This window comes from Thyridium curvatum (genome assembly GCF_004353045.1).
Source record: "Thyridium curvatum strain D216 chromosome Unknown NODE_161_length_18976_cov_87.395883, whole genome shotgun sequence".
NCBI classification, from domain to species: Eukaryota; Fungi; Ascomycota; class Sordariomycetes; order Thyridiales; family Thyridiaceae; genus Thyridium; species Thyridium curvatum.
In genome coordinates this window covers 1-18,976 of record NW_022156916.1, presented here as the reverse complement: position 1 = coordinate 18,976, position 18,976 = coordinate 1, and the positions used below count along the sequence as shown (strand labels likewise).

The following is an 18,976-nucleotide window of genomic DNA, read 5'->3' as shown; positions in this document are numbered from 1 at the left end:
GCGTTTGTAATGTTTAACCCCCCCCCCCCCCCCCCCCCGCATGCATGCAGACCCCGTCTTCGAAAGGCCCTGCCTTGTGTGTTCCGCGAGACGAGTTTGCGTGAGAGATGCGGTCATTGTGCTGGGGGTGTGTGGTGTGCATCGGTCTGAGGCGGTGTGCGATGCGATGCGGGCTGGCCGGTTGGTCCGGGGCCTGGGCGGCCTGGGCCGAGAATCTGCGGGAGGGAGAGAGGGCCGGGTGGGAGGAGGGGCAGGGAGGGGGTCGGTCACCTGCGCGGGCCAACAAAAGTTCTCTTACCTTACACGTCTATTTTCGAGGGTTCGGAAATAACAAAATCTATTCGGGGGTTTGTTTGTTTGTTTATTTATTTTGAATCAAACGCCATCATCGGTCTTGTGACGAGACAAATGGCTGCTGAGGTTATGACCGAAGACTTAGAGCCAGGACGGGTCGAGGAAGAGGGCCAACGATCGACCTGCCTGCCTGCCTGCCGGTGGCCATGCCAGGCGATGCAGAGCTAGACATGTAGCTAAGGGGATGTGACAGACCGTCGTCGATGTATTGTTTGCAGAAGTAACCCCCGCCCCAGAGCCCTACGCCAAACCCATGTTCACTCGAGCAAGGAAGGGGATGTCGTTCAAGCACATGCCAGGTCGCGGCGGCCATTTTGAAAAAGGAAAGCAATAAATTCTATCATTGATTTGATTGCTCTCATGCAGCTGATGTACAATGATACAGAAAACAAAGGAAATGAGGTAGAGCAGCCGGGGTAGGCGTTGGCAGCGGCGGCCGCGCAGGGAAGAATCCAAGAGGGTCTCGTCAACAAGCAGGGATGCATGCTGTTCCGAGGACTTTTCTCCTCGAGCATCCCGTCGTCACCTTCTGCCACTCGCCAAGAAGCTGCTCTCGTGGTACTGCACCCGACCAAGTCAAAAGCAGACACGCTTTTTTTCCCCCGGGTGTATGCCGTCTATAGTTTTCCTTTCATACGGTCCCATTAACGAGTCCACCCGTGAGAAATCCATCGTTCCCATCTTTACCGTCGTACTCCCCCCGTCAAACCTGGCAGTCGTGCTTTTTCTCTTCTTCCCAGGGTCTACCACCACAACGCTTTTGGTGATTCAGATTCGCACCTCTCGCCTAGCCTTCGTCTCGTACCTCCCCCCACTCCATGTTCCGGGTGTCCGCTTAGTGGTGAGCGGCGTGGCTGTCGCCGTGATAGCCGATCAGCTTGAACCGGCCGATCATCTCGCCAACGGTGAAGAAGCCAAGGAGCTCGGCAACGAGAACACCGGCGGTGACGAGTTGAGCCCTCGAGACGTTGCGGACGGACTGGAGGGTGGCGCCGGTCTGGGACAGGAGGCTGCTGGGGTTCTGGATGCGCTTGATGGCGTTCTGCCAGTAGGTCTGGAAGGTGGCCATGGAACTGCAGAGAGAGAAGGGGCAGTGTCAGCGATACAGCTTCATTTGTATCATCTTGTTGCCTGTGTGTGTGTGTGTGTGTGTGTGTGTGTCGTTTCCAACTTACGGCGGTGACATGCTCTGGCCACGGAAGACAATCTTGGACAGCTCGAGGCCGACGCGGGAGTAGTAGACGACGAAGGGGACTTGGCCTGTAGCAGCAGCCATGTTAGCTTGTATCTCGCACGTATAAACCAAGTCCTGAGATCTGCGAATGCTGTCGTCCGTCCCACAGTTTTCAATTGGCCACTGCATTCGCAGGATCATGCCATCATCAGATCCCTTTCGTGACGATCCGATAACGCTCGGCTCAATCCAATCCCAGCCACGCATCAAAAACATAGAAAGGCAAAGGGCAGATGGGAGATGACGTACGCTCAACAAAGCCAATGACCCTGCCCGTCCGGCCGCCGACCTTGCCCAGGGCGTTGGAGACGCCCTTGGCGGCGCCGGCGATGGCCGGGCCGGCGGCAGAGGTGACACGGCTCAGGCCCTGCTGGGCCTTGGCCTGGTACTCGGAGGCGACCTGCTGGGCCTTGGCGGCGGCGTCCTTCGCGCCCTCGGCGGCCTTGGAGGCGGTCGTCGACTCGAGGCGGCGGGCGGCGACGGTGCGCAGGGTGGGCAGGGACTGCCGCAGCAGCGGGCGGGCAGCAGAGACACCGAGAGGCATTTTCGTCCGGGTCGTGGGGTTCCGGGGGGGCAACAGGGAGGCGTCGCTGGGTGCGAGGGAGGTCGGTCTGCTTCTCGGGGTGCTGTCGGCGGGCAATTGATGACCGGTCGGGGGAGGGCGATGGGTTATCACGCAAACGTTCACACACGGGGCTCTTCGTCAGGACTTTCGGGAGAGAGAGAAAAATTGGCCCTCTGGGCCTGGGGAAACATGGAAGAGCTCGGATGATTTCGCTGGTGGTGCTGTTGCCGAGGCAGTAGCCAATCACAGGCGGCCAATTCGGGGGACTGCGGGCCAGCGCTGGAGCTTGGTGGGTAATCTGTGAGGCAGGTACCTCTAAGTGTGCTATTTTTCTTTTTTGGTGGTCCATTGTTGGCCTGAAAACAGTTACAAATGCCAGCGAGAGCAGAAACCTAGGTACCTACCTGAGGTAGCAACCTGAACACAACAAGCTCTCAAGTGTTCCCTGAGGCTTTCTCCTTCAGGTCAGGTCTGAAGACTCTCTCGTCCATGTAGCGAGATCCCAATGCACTTTTATACAGGGGTCCGGTCGAGGCTATCGGGACTCTCAACCTCTGGATACATCACTTGCGCACCCTGCTAATCAACCTGGAGCTCACTCCCAACTCTCAGTCCATGCATGAAGAGAGTGTCCTTCTCAGCTACAAGTCTATACAATTCTTGATTTGATCAAATCTTGTCTTGTTATCTTCAATCTCCTCAACCTTGAGTAGTGCTCAAATTCGGTCTATTGCATACCCCAAATGCTAATGCAGAAAACATACAACAAAAGCCTCCGACACCTTGCCTTACTATCCATCACCGCCAACGTGGCGCCTTTCAAGTCCAGTCCCAAATTTTTATCATCACTGCGGTCTGCGCTCTCTTTCTAGATTGGCCAGGGTTCACTGGGAGCACCCTTCACCCCAAACTCGTCCCCCAACTCGCACCCCTCAGTCCAGGCTCTGGATCTGCACCTTGATCGCCCCCGTCTTGGGGTCTGCCGCCGTGTCGAACGCCTTGAGGGCGTCCTCGAGAGGGAACCTGTGCGTGACCAGCTTGGACAGGTCGACGACGCCGTTCTCGACCAGCCGGATGGCCCGGGGCCACGTGTTGCTGTAGCGGTACTGGAACTGCAGGTCGACCTCGCGGACGCTGAGCCGCATGAAGGGGATGTTGATCTCGTTCTTGCCGACGCCAATGACAAAGACCTTGCCGCCAAACTTGGCCGCCCAGATGGCCGCCGCGATGGAGCTCTCGACGCCCGTGCACTCGAGCGCCAGCGCCGGCTCGACGCCGCCGAAGGCCTGCACGATGGCCCTGCCCGCCTCCTCGGCCGGCATGCGCTCCACCTTGTGCGTGACGACCTCCGGGCAGACCTCCTTGGCGAACCGCAGCCGCCCCTCGTCGATGTCGGTGATGACGAGCGGGCAGGCGCCGGCGGCCTTGGCGCAGATCATGGTGATGAGGCCGATGGGCCCCGCGCCGCAGACGAGCACGGGGTCGCCGAGGCGCAGCTCGGCGCGCTGCAGGCCCGCGAGCGCGACGCTGAGGGGCTCGAGCATGGCGCCGTTCTCGTACGACATGTTGCCGATCTTGTGGCACCAGACGGCCGGGTGGTTGACGTAGCGGCGCAGCAGGCCGTCGACGGGCGGCGTCGACAAGAAGTCGACGCGCTCGCAGCCGTTGTACCGGCCCGTCAGGCACGGCTCGCAGGCGTTGCAGATGACCTGCGGCTCGATGGCGACGCGGTCGCCCACGGCGAGCGAGGTGACGGACGGGTGCACGGCGACGATCTCGCCCGCCGACTCGTGGCCCAGGACGTGGTTGCCGCACACGATCATGGGGCCGATGCACCCGTGCTTCCAGAAGTGGATGTCGGATCTGTTGTGCGCAACGCGGCAAACGAAATTTGTGTGAGCTTCCGTACAATTTCCCCTTCCTGAGCGATATATATATATATATACAAGCCACGAGCGACGACGACGACGACAACCTACCCGCAGATACCGGTACTCCGGATGGCAATGGTGACCTGTCCCGGCTGGAGCTTCTCGCCGCTCTTGACGTCCTCCACCGTCGGCCCCGTCTCGCTGATCCACAGGTCATGGCCCGGATTCGTAAAGACACCAATGTTGGACTTGGAGACGGCCACGGGGGCCACGTCTACTGCTGAGGGGCTCATGGTTCGCAGATCTTCTAGAATGAATGAACGGGAGAAGGAGTAATCTCAGAAAGAGTAAGAAGAAGAAGAAAGGTAGGTACTGAAAGGGCCTTTCGCAAAGCAAGTATTCTACAACGTGGCAGGTCTTCTCTCGTTCTCTCAAAACACCGAGATGGAGAAACAGCTATCCAACCGGGAGGGCGGGGTAGGGTGGTGGATGGACGGACGGACGAGGTACGGAGTAGGTAGGTGGTTCATTTGGGGTCCTGCCCATGCCGGCAACGTTCCTCTATTTATTCAGGAACCGCTCTCTCTCTCGTCCCAGTCTAATCAAATCTTTTGCGTGGCCTCTCTCCCCTCCCGATCTCGCATATCGTTCCGATGGGAGGGTCACGTTGCACATGCTCCTGGCCAACTAACACGGGACAAAAGAAGAAGTAGACGAGACGCAGGATGGGAAAGTAGCCAGAAATGCGCCCCTCTCTCTCCCCACTAAGGGTCTTGCTTCTCACGTCTTGATGGCTTGGTGGCGCACTTTGGGCGGGCGCCGTGGGGCGGTCCAAAATGCGATGCTTTGCCTCTCCCCTCTCTTCCCGTGCTAACGGTATAAGCGCAGCGATGCAATATGCCAGAGCTTCCTGTGCTGGGGTGGGAATCTCGTCGAGAAATCTCTCTAGATCGCAAAAAGTAGTTCCCAAGTCTTTTGCGTAGTGGCTCCTGGTGGGGGGAGGGTCGGGGGAGCACCACACCGACGGGAAGCAGTCCTGGAAATCTTGTAGTGTGCTTTTCTCTTCTTTTGCGCGCCAATCACAGCAGCGCCGCTTCAAACTGGCCCTCATCCTCCTCGGACGGGGGCTCTAGTTATTAGTTAAGATGTTATGGCCGGTCCTCGCTCCTCGCTTCTCGACTTGGCTGACTTGTCCGAATCGATGTAGGTTCGCAGGATCCATCCTCGGCCAGAATCCAGGACATATCAGACACGCGCTGATCCCTTAGAAGTCGCGATGCACGAACGGCGGTCTTTGGTCCCTTGGGGCTGATTTCTCCGAAGTTTCTCCTTGATTGTGTGTCTGTGTGCTGCCGCCTCCGCCGCTAGGTAGCGCTCACCAGAAAAATCCCCGCGGACGGGATCTCGTTTCTGTGAGCCTGCAACAATAATTTGAGGCACATATATATATATATATATATATTGCAGCAACCCAGGACGTGGAGCGAGGTAGCCAGGGACCAATGGGGCTCTCAAATGTCACCCTGCTGAGTGCCGACACGGGTTGGAAGAGGAGCCATTTCCGGCGTGCTGCTACGTTGTGATTCCGGCAAATGTTGCCCCGGGACGGAGACTGTGTAAGTGATGAGCTTCTCTCCCAACGGTCAGTTCTTTCGACATTCTGGGCAAAAGGAAGACTTTACTAGAGCAAATTCAAGATTGGAACTTTTGGATTCATCGCTCTTTTACTCGTTGACAATAAACTCTAGAAACCTCGGCATGGCCATTCGCTATCAGCATGTTCTCCAGAGTTATGGGATAGGCCATGACCAAGAATGCCACAAGATTGAAGGTCAATCACGCTGATATAATTTCAAGCCTCTGCAACTACTAGCTCAACTCGAGGAAGCAAAGGGGCGCTTTTCTCGATTACCAAGACGGACGACGGGAGGTAACGTATACTGTATATGCACGGCTTCATACAAACTATTCCATTCGGCCCACCAGACAAACAGACGGGCAGACCTAAATGACAAGATAGCACATACTCGAGTCCTCAGATGAGGAGAAACAATACAACACATAGAGCTAAAGGGAAGAAAAAAAAGAGAAAGCGAAAAAAAATGAACAAAGGCCACAGACTTCTTTTTTCCTTTCGCAGAACTCCGTTTTCAAAAGCACATGAACCGACTCCCCTTTTTTCGATGGTCTAGCCACTCTAACGCTTCTCTATAGAGGAAAATGCAAGGACGGAGGAGAGAGACCACGAGGTTTCTTGCAAGTAACAAGACAAGTAAGAAACGGAAAGCAATAGACTTTTTTCCTTTTTTTTTGGTATGTGCCACGAGCGTCTCTGGAATCCGGTTCCAGAGCGCGCCTCATGGTAGTGTCGACTGCTCGAGTCGCGGGTTGGTATTAAATGGTCGGTCTATTGGGTATAACTTCGGATGCGCGACCTCCAAAAAAAGATTCTCCGTCAGATGCAGAGTGTAACGCCTGTGAAACAAGATGCGGGGGTGCTGGTAACGGAATACACTGAGGTATGAGACATCGAAGACTATGCCTCAAACATGCGGGTGTAGGTGCAATGTGATTGATAGTCGTCCAGTGGTCAATTGGCCCATGTTCGGCGACTTGGGCTCTCGACAGGAAACAATTCATTCTTACTGCATAGCCTCCTCGCCAATGTTGGGAAGCATGCCGTTCATTCCGTTGAAGTTGATGTTCAGTCCGTTCTGGTTCCCTAGTTGTTGCGCCATCGTATTTATGAGCGCCTGCTGTTGAGCAAGAAGCTCTGGGTCACACTGTGGAGAGTGTTGTTTGTGCTAGAAGACCGAGTTAGCATATAGCTTCCACGAATACGTTACGGAACTCATCAGCTTACATATTTGAGGCCGTTCAGATTCTTGTAGCGCTTGCCACAAGTGTCACACTTGAATGGCTTCTCCTTCTCCATCCCCATGGTTCCGGGGTATGGGGCAGACGTCTCCGGGTTAACGATGGAGAATGTGCCATCGCCGTTCTCGTGCAACTGTTGAGTAGCGTGGCCGTGGGTCTTGTGATACCTAGAAGAATGTAAGTGTCTTGGCCCCATAGAACCGAGTGTGTCTTCTTGCACGACTCTTGGGATTCATGGAAAACGTACTTGAGACCGTTCTGGTTCTTGTAGGCCTTTTCACATCCGATAACTGGACACTTGTATGGCTTGTGTTCCTCCTGGGGAATGATCAGTGCCGCGCTCATCTGCTGGAGCAGCGCCTGCGCATCGGTGCCCTGAGGGAACTGGCTCGCGTCGAGGCCAAATTGGCCCAGTTGCTGGTTGAGCCGCTGCTGGTTGGCCAGGGAGGCGTTGAGGGAGTTGGTAGGGCTGAAGAGACTCTTGGCGGGATCATCGATGCAGTTCAGATCGAGCCCGCCGACGCCGTTGCCGAAACCGAGCCCGGCCTGCTGAGAGCCGTTCAGGTTGAGGTTTGCGAAGTTCATCTTCATGGGGACGTTCTGGCCATCGTCGTCGGCATCGACACCTCCTGGAGTCAAGGGGCTGTCCTGAGAGAACTGGTTACGTGGGGTGAATCCCTGCTGTGTGGTCAGGGTAGGAGTGTTGACGGAGGAGACAGTAGGGTTGTTGACGAAGCCGAAACTCGCTGCGGCAGGGGTGGTCGGCGCTGAAGTACGCAGAGCCTGCTGTGTCAAACCGGGGCTGGTCAGGTTGAGTTGGGGTCGTTGCTGGCCAAACATCTGTCGAGTCTGCTGAATAGTGCGTTGCGAATCGTCCATATCCATGACTCCCACGGCATCGTCCATCTCCATGTCGCCGACAGTATCCATGTCATCGTTCATCGCTGACAACGTAGCGTGTTTCTGTGCTACGGGCGTAGATTGTTGCTGCTGTCGCATCATCTGCTGGAGTCCACTCATACCAAGACCAACGCCAGCGCCCGAAACACCAGCGCCTGGCCGACCTTGCTGAGCGGGGCTGCCTAGCTGTCCAGCGCCCATGATACCTGGGTTCATACCTCTGCCAGCGGACGGCCGCGGAACACTCTGACCGGCAGGGCCTTGGGAGGCAAAGTTCCTCGATGAGTTGTTGTTGGGCTGAGTGTGGTTCTCTTCGTAATGCTGAAGAAGGTCATGCATCGTGGGCCAAACTCGATCGCAGCACATAAAGTCGCGCATGAAGTTGGCCTCGAGCTTGGGGATATATGAAGATGAGTGGAAAGATGGCGACTGGTAGGCAGGGTAGGGCGAAGTGCCCGTCATTTGTATCCTGGAAGTGAGAGAAAAAAGCTCGAGTTAGCGCCCATACCGACCAAAACAGTGACCATGGCACTCCGTGAGACCATAAAACATGTTCCTTTGCGACAGGAACCATGAGGGGCCATTCTCAGGATCCAGACCCATGGTACGAACAAACGAGGCTCGGTCGAATGCTTGTAAACAGTTGGACGGACTGGAGGGCTGAACTTACTCATCGCGAATGAAACTGCTCACGGAGAGGCCACCCCAGCTCACGCCTCCCATCATACTGCCAGCCAGAGACTCGCGCCGCTGGCGGTGAGACTCGCGGTTGGGGTTGATCATGGAGATGGGCTTGGCGCCAGCGCTCACGAAGGAGTCTTGGCGACTGCGGCCCATGGCCGAGTCGAGGGAAGGGCCGGTGGTCATGTCGATGGAGCGGTCGGAGAGCTCGATATCCGAGGTTCCAAAATTGTCGTGACCAAGGTCGAGGATGTGCGCCGAGGGCGGTCGAGACGACGAGCTGCGGTAGGGCGCGACGATGTCGATGGGTTTGGGTTTGGTTTGGGCGGATGCGGGATCGCTGAGCAGGTTTGCGCGATCTCTGGACGGCGAGTTGGGCGTCGCAGGCTGCGGGGAGGGAGTCGGCGATGGTGACGAATGGTCCAAAAGTGAGGGCGAGTGGGAGGCAAAAGAAGGGTCCGTCGAGGATGCGCGATAACAATTATCGGCGGAGGCGATGGTCGCAGTGCTGGACGGCCGGTGGGAGTGGGCGGCACCACCAACAGCGCTGAGACCCGCGCTACTGATCCCACCACTAACTGGGCTGGCGCTGGCTCCGGTCTTTTTGGCGCTGTCGCTGGGGCTATTTGGACTGGGTGGGCCCCGCTTCAAGTGCTGCTTGGTACCGGTACCTGTGCTGCCAAACCAGCTCAGGGCGCTCTTCATTGCTTGAGGGCGCCACCAGGCGATACCGTACGGGGGAAGATGCGGTCTTGGCGCTCCGTGCCTGGGCAGCTTTGGGGGACTGGTGGGTAGAGGGCGCTGAATGTGCGTGGAGTGATGCAATGTGATGATGAGGTTCGCCGACGCCGTTCGAGTGAAGGACGGGTGCGTCTGTTATCAAGGGCTGGCTCCTTTCAATGTTCCGGTCATCTAATAGAGCCTTTGGAAGAGCCGAGGTGATGTGATGACAAAGCTCGGCCGTCCTTCGAATGTCTGGTTGATCCTCCCGAGAGTAGTCCGTGGTCATCGATGGTGCTCACCCGGAGGACAGCGACGTGCTGGGACGGGTGCAATGGCTGTGCTCGGATTGGTCCGGGATCGTGTAGCTGGAGTCTGTGACCGGGGGAGTCTCTCCAGCAGCAGCCCGTGTCGGAAAATGGCCAAATCACCAATCACGGGCGAGTGGCGGGATGTACGTAACTATGCACTGCACAGCTCCAGGGGCGCTGCGCCTGTCTAGTCTATGTCGCCGCCGCGGCTCGTCGGATCCTTGATAGATATAAGGAGAAGAATGTAACCGGGTCAAGAGGGGAGTAGGTGGGTGAATATAGGTAGGTACGGCAAGGCGAGACAAGACGAGTCCAGTCTTATAAACTGTGGTTGAAAGACGTGGCCTGGAGTAATGTTGAGAACATGGGAAGTCCGGCGTAGCGTCTCCGGAGCGACACACAAATGCCTTGAGACCTCAAGGCGGCAGGCGCTCCCGTCCTCGGCACGGACGAGGCTACTGGGGAGGGGGAAGCCGCCTGATATCGCGACAGAATGCGAGCTGCGTCAGTGGGAATTTGAAACCCCAACAACTCGCGCGCAAATCACGGAGGGATGGGCACTCCAGTTGGCTGTAGAAAAACGGTGGAAGGTCCGACAGGATGGGGAAATGCGAGGGCAGGGTTGGGAGGGTTTGGGAACTGCAGGATGCGGGCATGCAGCGATGTTTCAATGACGGGGGGGAGCTGTATATGAATGATCAGTGTCCTGCCTTTAGGATCAGGCTACTCTACGGCTTGAGCAACTACTGGCATATCAAGCCACCAGCCATGAAGCCAGAAACCCCAAAGCAATCAAGGCGGGGGGAGTGAGTGGGTTGATTTGCGGTTGAGTGCTTGGCTGCCTTCCCCGTCTCGATCTCAATCTTGGTAGCTTTAAGAGGATCTATCCTGGGTACCAGAAAAAGCAAAAGATCGCCAAACAATGAGATAGTCTCGCGAACCGGTTCACGGTAGAGCGAATCGGGCGGCGCAGATGGGAGCATGAGAGAGACACGCAGTCTGGCGAGGGCAGATGTATGTGTACAGGCGCCCAGCGATGGACGAAGGGATGTTCAAGAATGTAGAGGATGCTTTCTTTTTGTCTCGCTGTTCTCACGCGAAGCATGGACACACACATGCGAGCACACCGCACGATGACTTACACCACCAACCTTGCACGGAGCACCACCACACTTATCACAAAGCCCCCGCACACACTCTCACGCACACCACACCCACGGACACACACACAACAGGCCCTAGCCAGAACTAACCAGCGGTCTGGGAGGAGATGCCGTCGAATGGCAGAGGCGGACGGCGGACCAGGGTGTGTGGGTTTCAACCAAAGGATAACTACAGGATGTTGCCAGGATGGTAGGCCATATTGCACAGTGCAGACATCGTTGCCCCGTCTGGATAGCCAGGTACGACGGCGCTAGCCTCAACCACTGGGCCAAAAGCATCGTGATGATGATCCCCGTACCCAGCTCCTGAAAAAGACATCATAGACTTGGTAGTCGGTGGTCCTGGACAACCTCGCTCGACGTGGACGGATATGAATCATACAGGGAAAGTAATACTACATGCAAAACAAACCCACGGCTCGGCCGAGAAGCTCTGGGGTTGCTCGGGGAGACAGTTGACTCAAGGTCTTCAGTGATCACTGACTGATTCACAGGCATTCGTAGGGGGATGCGAGTACCTGGCTCGAGCAAAGATGGGCGCCCCGCTCCTTCCGGGCCCTGGGAGGTCATGGGATAACAGAGGCGATTCACACACAGGACAGCACAACGGACTGTGGCCGTGGCGTCAACCATTGGCGAGTAGTGCTGTTTAGAGCCACATGCAGGTCAAGACTCATATGCGGTGCGTCTTGGGGGAAAAGATGACAGCGTATTGAATGGGTTACACAGCCTGATGAGTCTGCTCGCACGGCATGGCTGTAGAAAGCCAGAAAGGGGCGGCGTGAAGGCGGTGTCAAGCCCAGAGAGCCAGTCAGCGCGAAGCCGTCGACATCCTCGGCGGTCGAGTACATGGACCTGACTCATACCCCGTCCCAGCCCGGCCAAGGTTCACGCATCCGGCAATTCTTCCACTCTTCCCCGGAGGTGGTCCAAATCCAGCCACGCCGAACAACAGGCAGCCCTCCAGACAACCTTGGGGTGCGCAAGTAGTGAGGTAGTAAAACCTTGGGTCGTCGAGGCCTCTCGGGCCTCCGTCGTCGCGCTGGTTTCCTGTGAGCTGAAGTCTAAAATCGCTGTCTTGGCCGACCATACCTTGGGTTTCATGCTGACTCGAAATAGCCCAAACCATGATATCCACTACGGAGGTCGATAGCCCACCCAGACGAGTTACATCTTTCCCTTCTGCGAAGCTGGCACTCGCCCTAGCCATGCAGCTAAGCATCACACTTGGGCGCACGGCTGGGCGGCAGTGAACCGACTGCAAGTGACGGCAGCAGCAGCAAGCAGCCCCCACTCATGCAGGGAAGGACGGTTGACTCGTGGAATGCGTCGAACCTCCATATTGAAGCTAGGCTCGAGGGGATATGGAGACCGCCATCTCGCTTGCAGGCTCCCAACCCCTGCTCGGCGCACGTTTAGTACAGCATCATCCCGTCTCCAGCATGGACCTCTGCGTAATTCCTTGTCCGTAGGACCGCAAAAGAAAGCATGGGAAATCTCACCGCCCGCCGCAAGCGCAGAAAGACTGAGGACCCTGGAATGGCTTGTTTGGCCTGTGCTCACGGGGTCAGATACCGTCCGTTTGGAGAACGGAACAACGCCCACCTCATTGAGCGCACCAGATTGGCAAGGCAGGCTCAGCAGCGCAGAGAGCCTGCGCACTGTGCGGTGGACCAGAACCTGAGCAGGAGGCTGGGACAGGGCCGCCAGAGCACCATCGAGCGCCGCGCGAGGGTAAGTTGACCAAGGTCGAGGTTGGATCGCCAACGGCGGTGGCCTCTTGCCGGGCCTCCACCCCGCGCCGTCGCGGGTTCGATCATCTAGATACAAGACCCATGATTAGCCAGGCGGCACCGGGCCAGCGTATCTCTTTTCCGCCTTCTACGTACATCGAGTGCCCCCTAAGCGAGCCTTGCGCTCCCCGGTGCAAGCCCGATATGCTGTCATATCCGACAATCTGTGGAGTGGATGGGCAAGGCCAGTAACCAAGTGCGACAGACGATCTGCTACCTGCTGGAGGGGGGAATGCAAGCGCTGACACCAGGCAAGGCCGTGGAGCCCTCCCCGTCATCTCCCCCAGATCTCCCAAGCATGCTTCACTCAGGTCGATGCTGCGCGCGTCCTCGATCACCAGACCCATCGCGAATTGCATCATGCATGTGTTCCATCTCGAAACGTGCTTCCGGATCCATATCTTTGTTCCATCCATCTCCACTGGCTATCGTTAGACGGAAGCAAAGATGCGTTCTCCTGCAAGCTAAAATGATATGATAACCTCAGCGCCGGATATCAATTCCCCTCAAAATAAGACTGAGACAGAGATTCCACGCTCAGCATGACAGAAAGTATGGGGCGGTTATCCTTCCTGTATCCAGCTATTGCTGTCGCAACCTCTGCGCAAGCAAGAATGCTTGTTTCTGCTAGTATCAGACCTCCTGCGAACCTCCAGAGACTGACAGGACTCTCGAATACCCATTCGAGTAACATTGCAACGTCAGATACAGGGATGGTGTCCGCTGATATCTGACTCCGTGAATCACTATGATTCACAGGGTCACGCAGCAAAAATGACTGGACTTTGTCATCAGTAGCATCCTGCAATTGCAAAAGATGGTAGTGTTCTCTTAATCCTCCATTGGACAGCCACACCAACGGGACATCGTTCGACATGAGGATGGGCTTTCGTCACTGTTACGTGCCTCGAAAAGAAGCTGAACAGTAATGCGGTTCGGTTCACCTTCACACGTTTTGCCAGACAGCAACTCCCCGGCCATGAGCAAAGTCACTGTACATGCAGTCGTTTCCACCTTTGCTCCCGCCTGCCTCGGCCTGAGCCAACGGCTGGCGTACATACGGAGTACAGGTGCCCAGAGAGGCTAGGCTTGACCCGACTGTGCCTGTGAACTTCCCAGTCTTGCCCGTGGCTGACCATTCCCTCGGCGCTCCTTGGCTCGTACACTAACTTCTTCTCTTGGGACGGTGGAAATTCACCCAAGCACTGTCTGCCGGACCGCCTAACCTATTCCCCTTCTTAGGCTGCTGGGACCCGTCGCTCTAAGTGGATACAGGGAGCATTCGAATTTGTCACAGAGCCTCTGTCTGGCCGTTCCATGAACGGCTAATAACACAAAGAGGGACCGCGTTGTCCCGAAGAAGGAATCAAAGTGGGATCGAAGTGGTTTTATGGACCTGACAGGTCTTCTAGACTGGGACATGAAAAATGATTATCGAAATCTAAGCACCTGCTTGGGCTCCGGACGTGAGGTCCGGATCCGCGAGGCAAATGGTCGAGAGAAGTGAAACAGCGTGGTTCTCGATTGGCAGGAGAGAGAAAGTGAAGCCTTATTCAGCCAGGACATTGTGTCCGCTGGGACTTGGGTGAAACGACGGTCTGGACCTTGCTCGTGGGAAGTCCTGGAGGTGGTCGCGTGCTCCAAGAGTTCGAATGGGTGTTCCCGTATTTCGAGAGGCGACTCGTAATGGGGGTTTTTGGTCCCCGTCGAGTCAGCGGAAATAATGTGTCAGCAAAGGCCGGCCGTTGTCTTGCAAAATAGCGCAGCATGGTCATGGGTCGAGGTACATGACAGTGCCGGAGCAAATTGATTCCAAGAGTTCGGTAGGTAATGCAAAGTACAGAGACAAAGCCGAGTCAATCGCGAATTCCGGGACTCGAGCTGCTCCTGGTGGCCGGCCAGACCGGCATCGTCGACTGCCATCAACGCCGTGCTTGAGCCTTGTGCCAGTCCGGCGATTCGCTCCGCGGAGAAAGATGCTAGAAATAAACTTTGCCATCATGCAGCACTCGCGGATGGACGGGTAGTCTAAAACAGATTCGATGTGCTAACCGCGGCCGCAACTGACAGGACAGCCCATGAAGTACGAGGTCCAAATCGTACCGCAAAGCAGGACGAGTCCAGAATCAACGTCGCTACCTCATTGACAACTCGACCAGCGCATTTCAACCGCCACTGGGAACCCAACTGATAACCCGGAGGGGTTCGTGGGTCATGCCCACGCGAAAGCGTATTGTTTGTCAAGTTAAGTGATAGAAACAGGGGGTGTAGTATTACGAAGTGTACTCGAGCAACTTCTATCAGTGTCTGTTTCGACTGTTTCAGGGAAACATTTTGGCTGCATACACTCAGATCTCAGGCGACACTCCCATCAAGGGCCCGGCCTCTGGAGCTTCAAGTGAGCAGCAGGTGTGCTTGGCAATAAACAGGTGCACGTGAGAGCAGAACACGGGCAGATCCGGATGGTGGTGCTGGGCATGGTACGAGGCGGCCTTCTCAGGAACGAGCCCCATCCGAAAAGCAAATCCCGAACGCTGGCACCGTCCGTTGAGAACTCACCCAGTAGGTACTTGACACGGGCGCTATTTACATTTCTATCTAGGTACCTATTCCAGGCGTCCTAGGGGGTTCGTCCAGGCTCCAAGAGCGCTGAGAAGGTGCGGCTCATGCCCTGTATGCAAGTGGCTGGGCCCTTCAGGCGGCGCCGGCGGCGTGGCTGACAAAGACCATGGTCCCGCCGGACTTACATCGGCATTCACTCTTCTTTTTCAGGTGCCCGAATGGTCGCCTCCGGCACACGGCTTTGGCCGACTCGTACTGTCGTCATACACCTGACGCCTCTGTGTACCAGAGCCAGGCGCCTGCATCATGCTTCCCTAGCTGTTAGTGTGGCGTGATAGCCAGTTTTCTGGTCCTGAGAATTATCGACATCGGCGTTTGCCTTCCCCGGATTCTTAAGCATTTTTGCCAATTGCCCTTGTGTGTCAGCTCACGCACGTTCGTCAATGGCCCTATTTTGAGAGATTAAATATAAAGAGCATTCAAGTGGTTGGACAGGAAATGCCCCTTGCCTGGAAATCTGACTCTCTTGTTCCAAGCCTCACCTAACGCGCGCACTTGATCAATTCCCCCCTTCGGCGACTCGAGATACCTAACCCTCCAGCGGGCAAGCTTTTATCTTATCGGCGTCTTCTCGGCAACCACAAGTGCGCATCATACGACGTAACCTCGCAAACGTAAAACTCACGTCAACTGCATCGCATAGGTTAGCGAACTCTTCTCTCCAACTTCCAACCTTTCAGACAAGGAGGACTCAAGGGCTCGAAATCTGACCCAATCCTGCAGAGATATAGACTTTCTGTTTTCCTATACAGCGACCAGGTTTACTGAACTGTTCGCTCCTTGGGCTACAATTTTGCCTGCGACAGAAGAATAGAAGAAAAAGAAGAAGCAGATCAGACAACCCCCCACCAACCGCAACCATGAAGGTCATGACAAAGGAAGAGGAGGCGGCCCACTACCACGAGGTAGTCAAGGGCGGCCTCATCGGCGGAGGCATCGGCCTCGTCGCCGGCCTGGCGGGCGTCGTCGGCGCCTCGCGCCGCTACCCGGCCTTCCGCGGCCTGACGCTGCCCTTCCGCGCCTTCCTCGTCACCTCGTCGGGCACCTTCGGCGCCATCATCCTCGCCGAGCGCAACTCGGTCGAGTTCGGCAAGGCGCAGGACCCGCGCAACTTCTACAAGGACGAGGCGCAGCGCGCCCTCGAGGCCGCCCGCGCGCAGGAGTCGTCGTCCCAGCGCGCGCTGGCCTGGGCCCGCGAGAACCGCTACCGCATCGTCGTCTCGTCCTGGCTCGCCTCCGTCGCCGTCGCGCTCGCCATCGTCGGCCGCAACAAGTACCTGACGACGAGCCAGAAGGTCGTCCAGGCGCGTGTCTACGCCCAGGGCCTGACGCTCGCCGTGCTCATCGCCACGGCGGCGCTCGAGGTCGGCGACGCCAAGCGCGGCACCGGCCGCTACGAGACCGTCATGGTCATCGACCCCAACGACCCGGAGCACAAGCACCTGATCGAGCAGAAGATCCACAAGGAGGAGTACGAGGGCCAGGATCTGTGGAAGGGTGAGTTTGTCCCGAAAAAGCAAAAAAAGCCGACAAAGCATCGGTACAGAGTATGCTAACCTCCCTTCGCTTTCTAGACATGGTCCAGGCTGAGGAGCGCCGCATCGCCGCCGCCAAGAAGGAGCGAGAGGAGGAGGAGAGCAAGCAGGGTGCAACTGCCAACTAACTTAATACCACCTACACATCTCCCCTATACCACACACGCGTAACACATACATTCGGCCAGGAGCCTGCCTCTCGGCTACACGCCCTCTTTTGAAAAGCCGGACGCGGATGTAACCACGACATTTTGGCGTTAGGGTTTCTCGCATTAGTGAAACGATGCCCATTTAAACATTTGTACGATTAGAAGAGTGCATTATCAGGTTAAAGGGAAAGCGAAAGGGGGAGGCAAAAGACACAGTTTCATACTTTATACAACATATCTACGGTCAAATCTTACAAAGCATATGCTCCAGGACACAATCCCTAAACTTTGCTCTAGGTGACATGCAAAGCCCATGCAAAACACAAAGATGCAACTCCGGCCTTGATAAGGTATGATGTGCAAGAGATATCCATCATCCTCAGCCCTGACCGCAAACACTTCAAGACAATACCCGCCGCTTCCAACATCTACACCGCTTGATGACTTTATATGTGGACTGCTCAGATATACTCATTGAAATCATAAACGTGGTATTCGCTCTTCACCGCCTTAAAAAAATCACCAGCCTGCCGCTCCAGATTTCCCCCCTTGTTCCCACCCAGAGAATCCTTGGCCCCTGCCCTCCCCCCCTTGTTCTAATAACGGATCGATATAATTATATCATACCTCGATGCTGAAGTGGCTGATTTGCGAGTAGTAGGCGTGCACCGCCAGCTCTAGTATCCACACGTCGCCAAAGACCTCGCTGCCGTCGAACCCGCCAATCATCAGCAGGCGGCTGTCGTGCAGCACGGTGCCGTGGTAGCCCCTCCCGCTCGGCGGCAAGCCGTACACCCTGCGCCGGTCCCAGGCCATCGTGACCAGGTTGAGGAGCAGGACGTCGTTGGCGTACTCGTTGCCGTCGTGGCCGCCTATGACGAACAGGTAGGACCCGACGATGGTGGCGGTGTGGGACAGGCGCCGGTAGGTGATGGGTATCGTGACGTTCTTCCAGACCTGGGTCTCGACGTCGTAGACCCAGACGTCGTTGAAGCACTCGCCGCCGTCTGAGCCGCCAAAGATGATGAGCTTGCTCCCCACCATGTTGGCCGTGTGGTACCCGCGCGCCTTGGGCCGCAGGACGTCCTTGGTGCCCGGCGGCGACCCCTTGTCCGGCGAGGGGCTCGAGATGAGCTTCCACGACACCTTGCTCGTGTCGCTGACGTCGAGCCGCCAGATGTCGTTGAGGGCGCGGACGCCGTCGCCGCCCCCAAAGACGTAGATGCCGTTCTTGTGCAGGCAGGCGGTGTGGGCGCGCCGCTTGGACGGGATCTTGTCGCCCACGATGCGCGGCCTGGACCACTTGTAGTTGGCCGTGTCCAGCACGTAGATGTCGTTGTAGTAGGCCGGGCCGTCGCCGCCGCCGAAGATGACGAGCTTCTTGCCGACGGCGGTGCAGGTCATGGCCCGCAGGGGCACGGGCACGTCGCCGACGACGTGCGGCGTGGACCAGAAGAAGGCGTCGGCGTCGAAGACGTAGAGCTCGTTGAAGCACGCGCGCGAGTCGCAGCCGCCGAAGACGTAGACGTTGGACCCGATGAGGGTGGTCGTGTGCGCGCGCAGCGCCGTGTGCGCGGTGCCCGAGACGGGCGCCTTGGACCAGTACATGCCCGAAGCCGGGGCGGGCAGCACGTCCGGGGCGGTCTTGGGGTCGGCTAGCGGAGGGAAGGGTGTGAAGGTGCCTTTGGCGGCGTGCGACGAGCGGGACCCGGAGCCGTGCCGCGCTCCTGTCGAGGAGGTTGTTGTTATTGCAGAGGCGCCCCCTGGTTTGCCGGCGATGGCAGACGTCGACCTGAGACCTGGATGCCGGCGAGACAGAGTGCCTCCGCTCCCACTGCCTTCGGCGGCGGACGAGTCCTGCCTCTCTCTCGTTTGGGTGTCGTCGCCATTCTTCTGCGGGGTGCGAGCCCCTGTCGTGGTGGAGGTGGCAGCAGGGATCTTGTTGGTCGGTAGAGGGGCAATAGAGATGTGCGAGGCGGCGGTGGTGGTCGTGGACGTCGATGCGACGGAATGGGACCTCTGCCGTATGGAGATCTCGGGCGGTTTCCGGCGGCGGTCCTGGCTCTTGGAGGAGAGGTGGCCGGGCGTGTGGCTGCGGACTATGGGAGGCGCACGATCCTGGGCCTCGCTGTCGTCGTCCTCGTCGTCGACGCCATTGCCCTGCTGAGGAATCGTGGGAGAGACGGCCTGTATCTTTTGTG

General features: G+C 57.1%; 5 protein-coding genes across 5 annotated transcripts; 1 reads left to right on the top strand and 4 right to left on the bottom strand.

Moving 5' to 3' along the window:
- Positions 1-1,189: 1,189 nt before the first annotated feature.
- E0L32_012368 (uncharacterized protein) lies at positions 1,190-2,132 on the bottom strand (the record flags this gene model as incomplete). The annotated part of the gene is made up of 3 exons (XM_031135200.1): positions 1,190-1,427; positions 1,530-1,614; positions 1,838-2,132. The coding sequence occupies 3 exons, from the start codon at positions 2,130-2,132 to the stop codon at positions 1,190-1,192; spliced, it is 618 nt and encodes a 205-aa protein (XP_030998514.1).
- A 953-nt stretch (positions 2,133-3,085) lies between these two features.
- On the bottom strand, positions 3,086-4,317 carry E0L32_012367 (uncharacterized protein; the record flags this gene model as incomplete). Its single annotated transcript, XM_031135199.1, has 2 exons — positions 3,086-4,016; positions 4,133-4,317. 2 exons carry the CDS (start codon positions 4,315-4,317, stop codon positions 3,086-3,088), a joined length of 1,116 nt encoding a protein of 371 aa, XP_030998513.1.
- Positions 4,318-6,666: 2,349 nt separating this feature from the next.
- Positions 6,667-9,491, bottom strand: E0L32_012366 (uncharacterized protein; the record flags this gene model as incomplete). Its single annotated transcript, XM_031135198.1, has 5 exons — positions 6,667-6,828; positions 6,888-7,068; positions 7,149-8,270; positions 8,472-9,104; positions 9,154-9,491. The coding sequence occupies 5 exons, from the start codon at positions 9,489-9,491 to the stop codon at positions 6,667-6,669; spliced, it is 2,436 nt and encodes an 811-aa protein (XP_030998512.1).
- A 6,460-nt stretch (positions 9,492-15,951) lies between these two features.
- Positions 15,952-16,754, top strand: E0L32_012365 (uncharacterized protein; the record flags this gene model as incomplete). The annotated part of the gene is made up of 2 exons (XM_031135197.1): positions 15,952-16,588; positions 16,666-16,754. The coding sequence occupies 2 exons, from the start codon at positions 15,952-15,954 to the stop codon at positions 16,752-16,754; spliced, it is 726 nt and encodes a 241-aa protein (XP_030998511.1).
- A 642-nt stretch (positions 16,755-17,396) lies between these two features.
- Positions 17,397-18,976, bottom strand: E0L32_012364 (uncharacterized protein; the record flags this gene model as incomplete). Its single annotated transcript, XM_031135196.1, has 1 exon — positions 17,397-18,976. A coding segment is annotated over one exon (1,580 nt), but the record flags the coding sequence as incomplete, so codon positions are not given.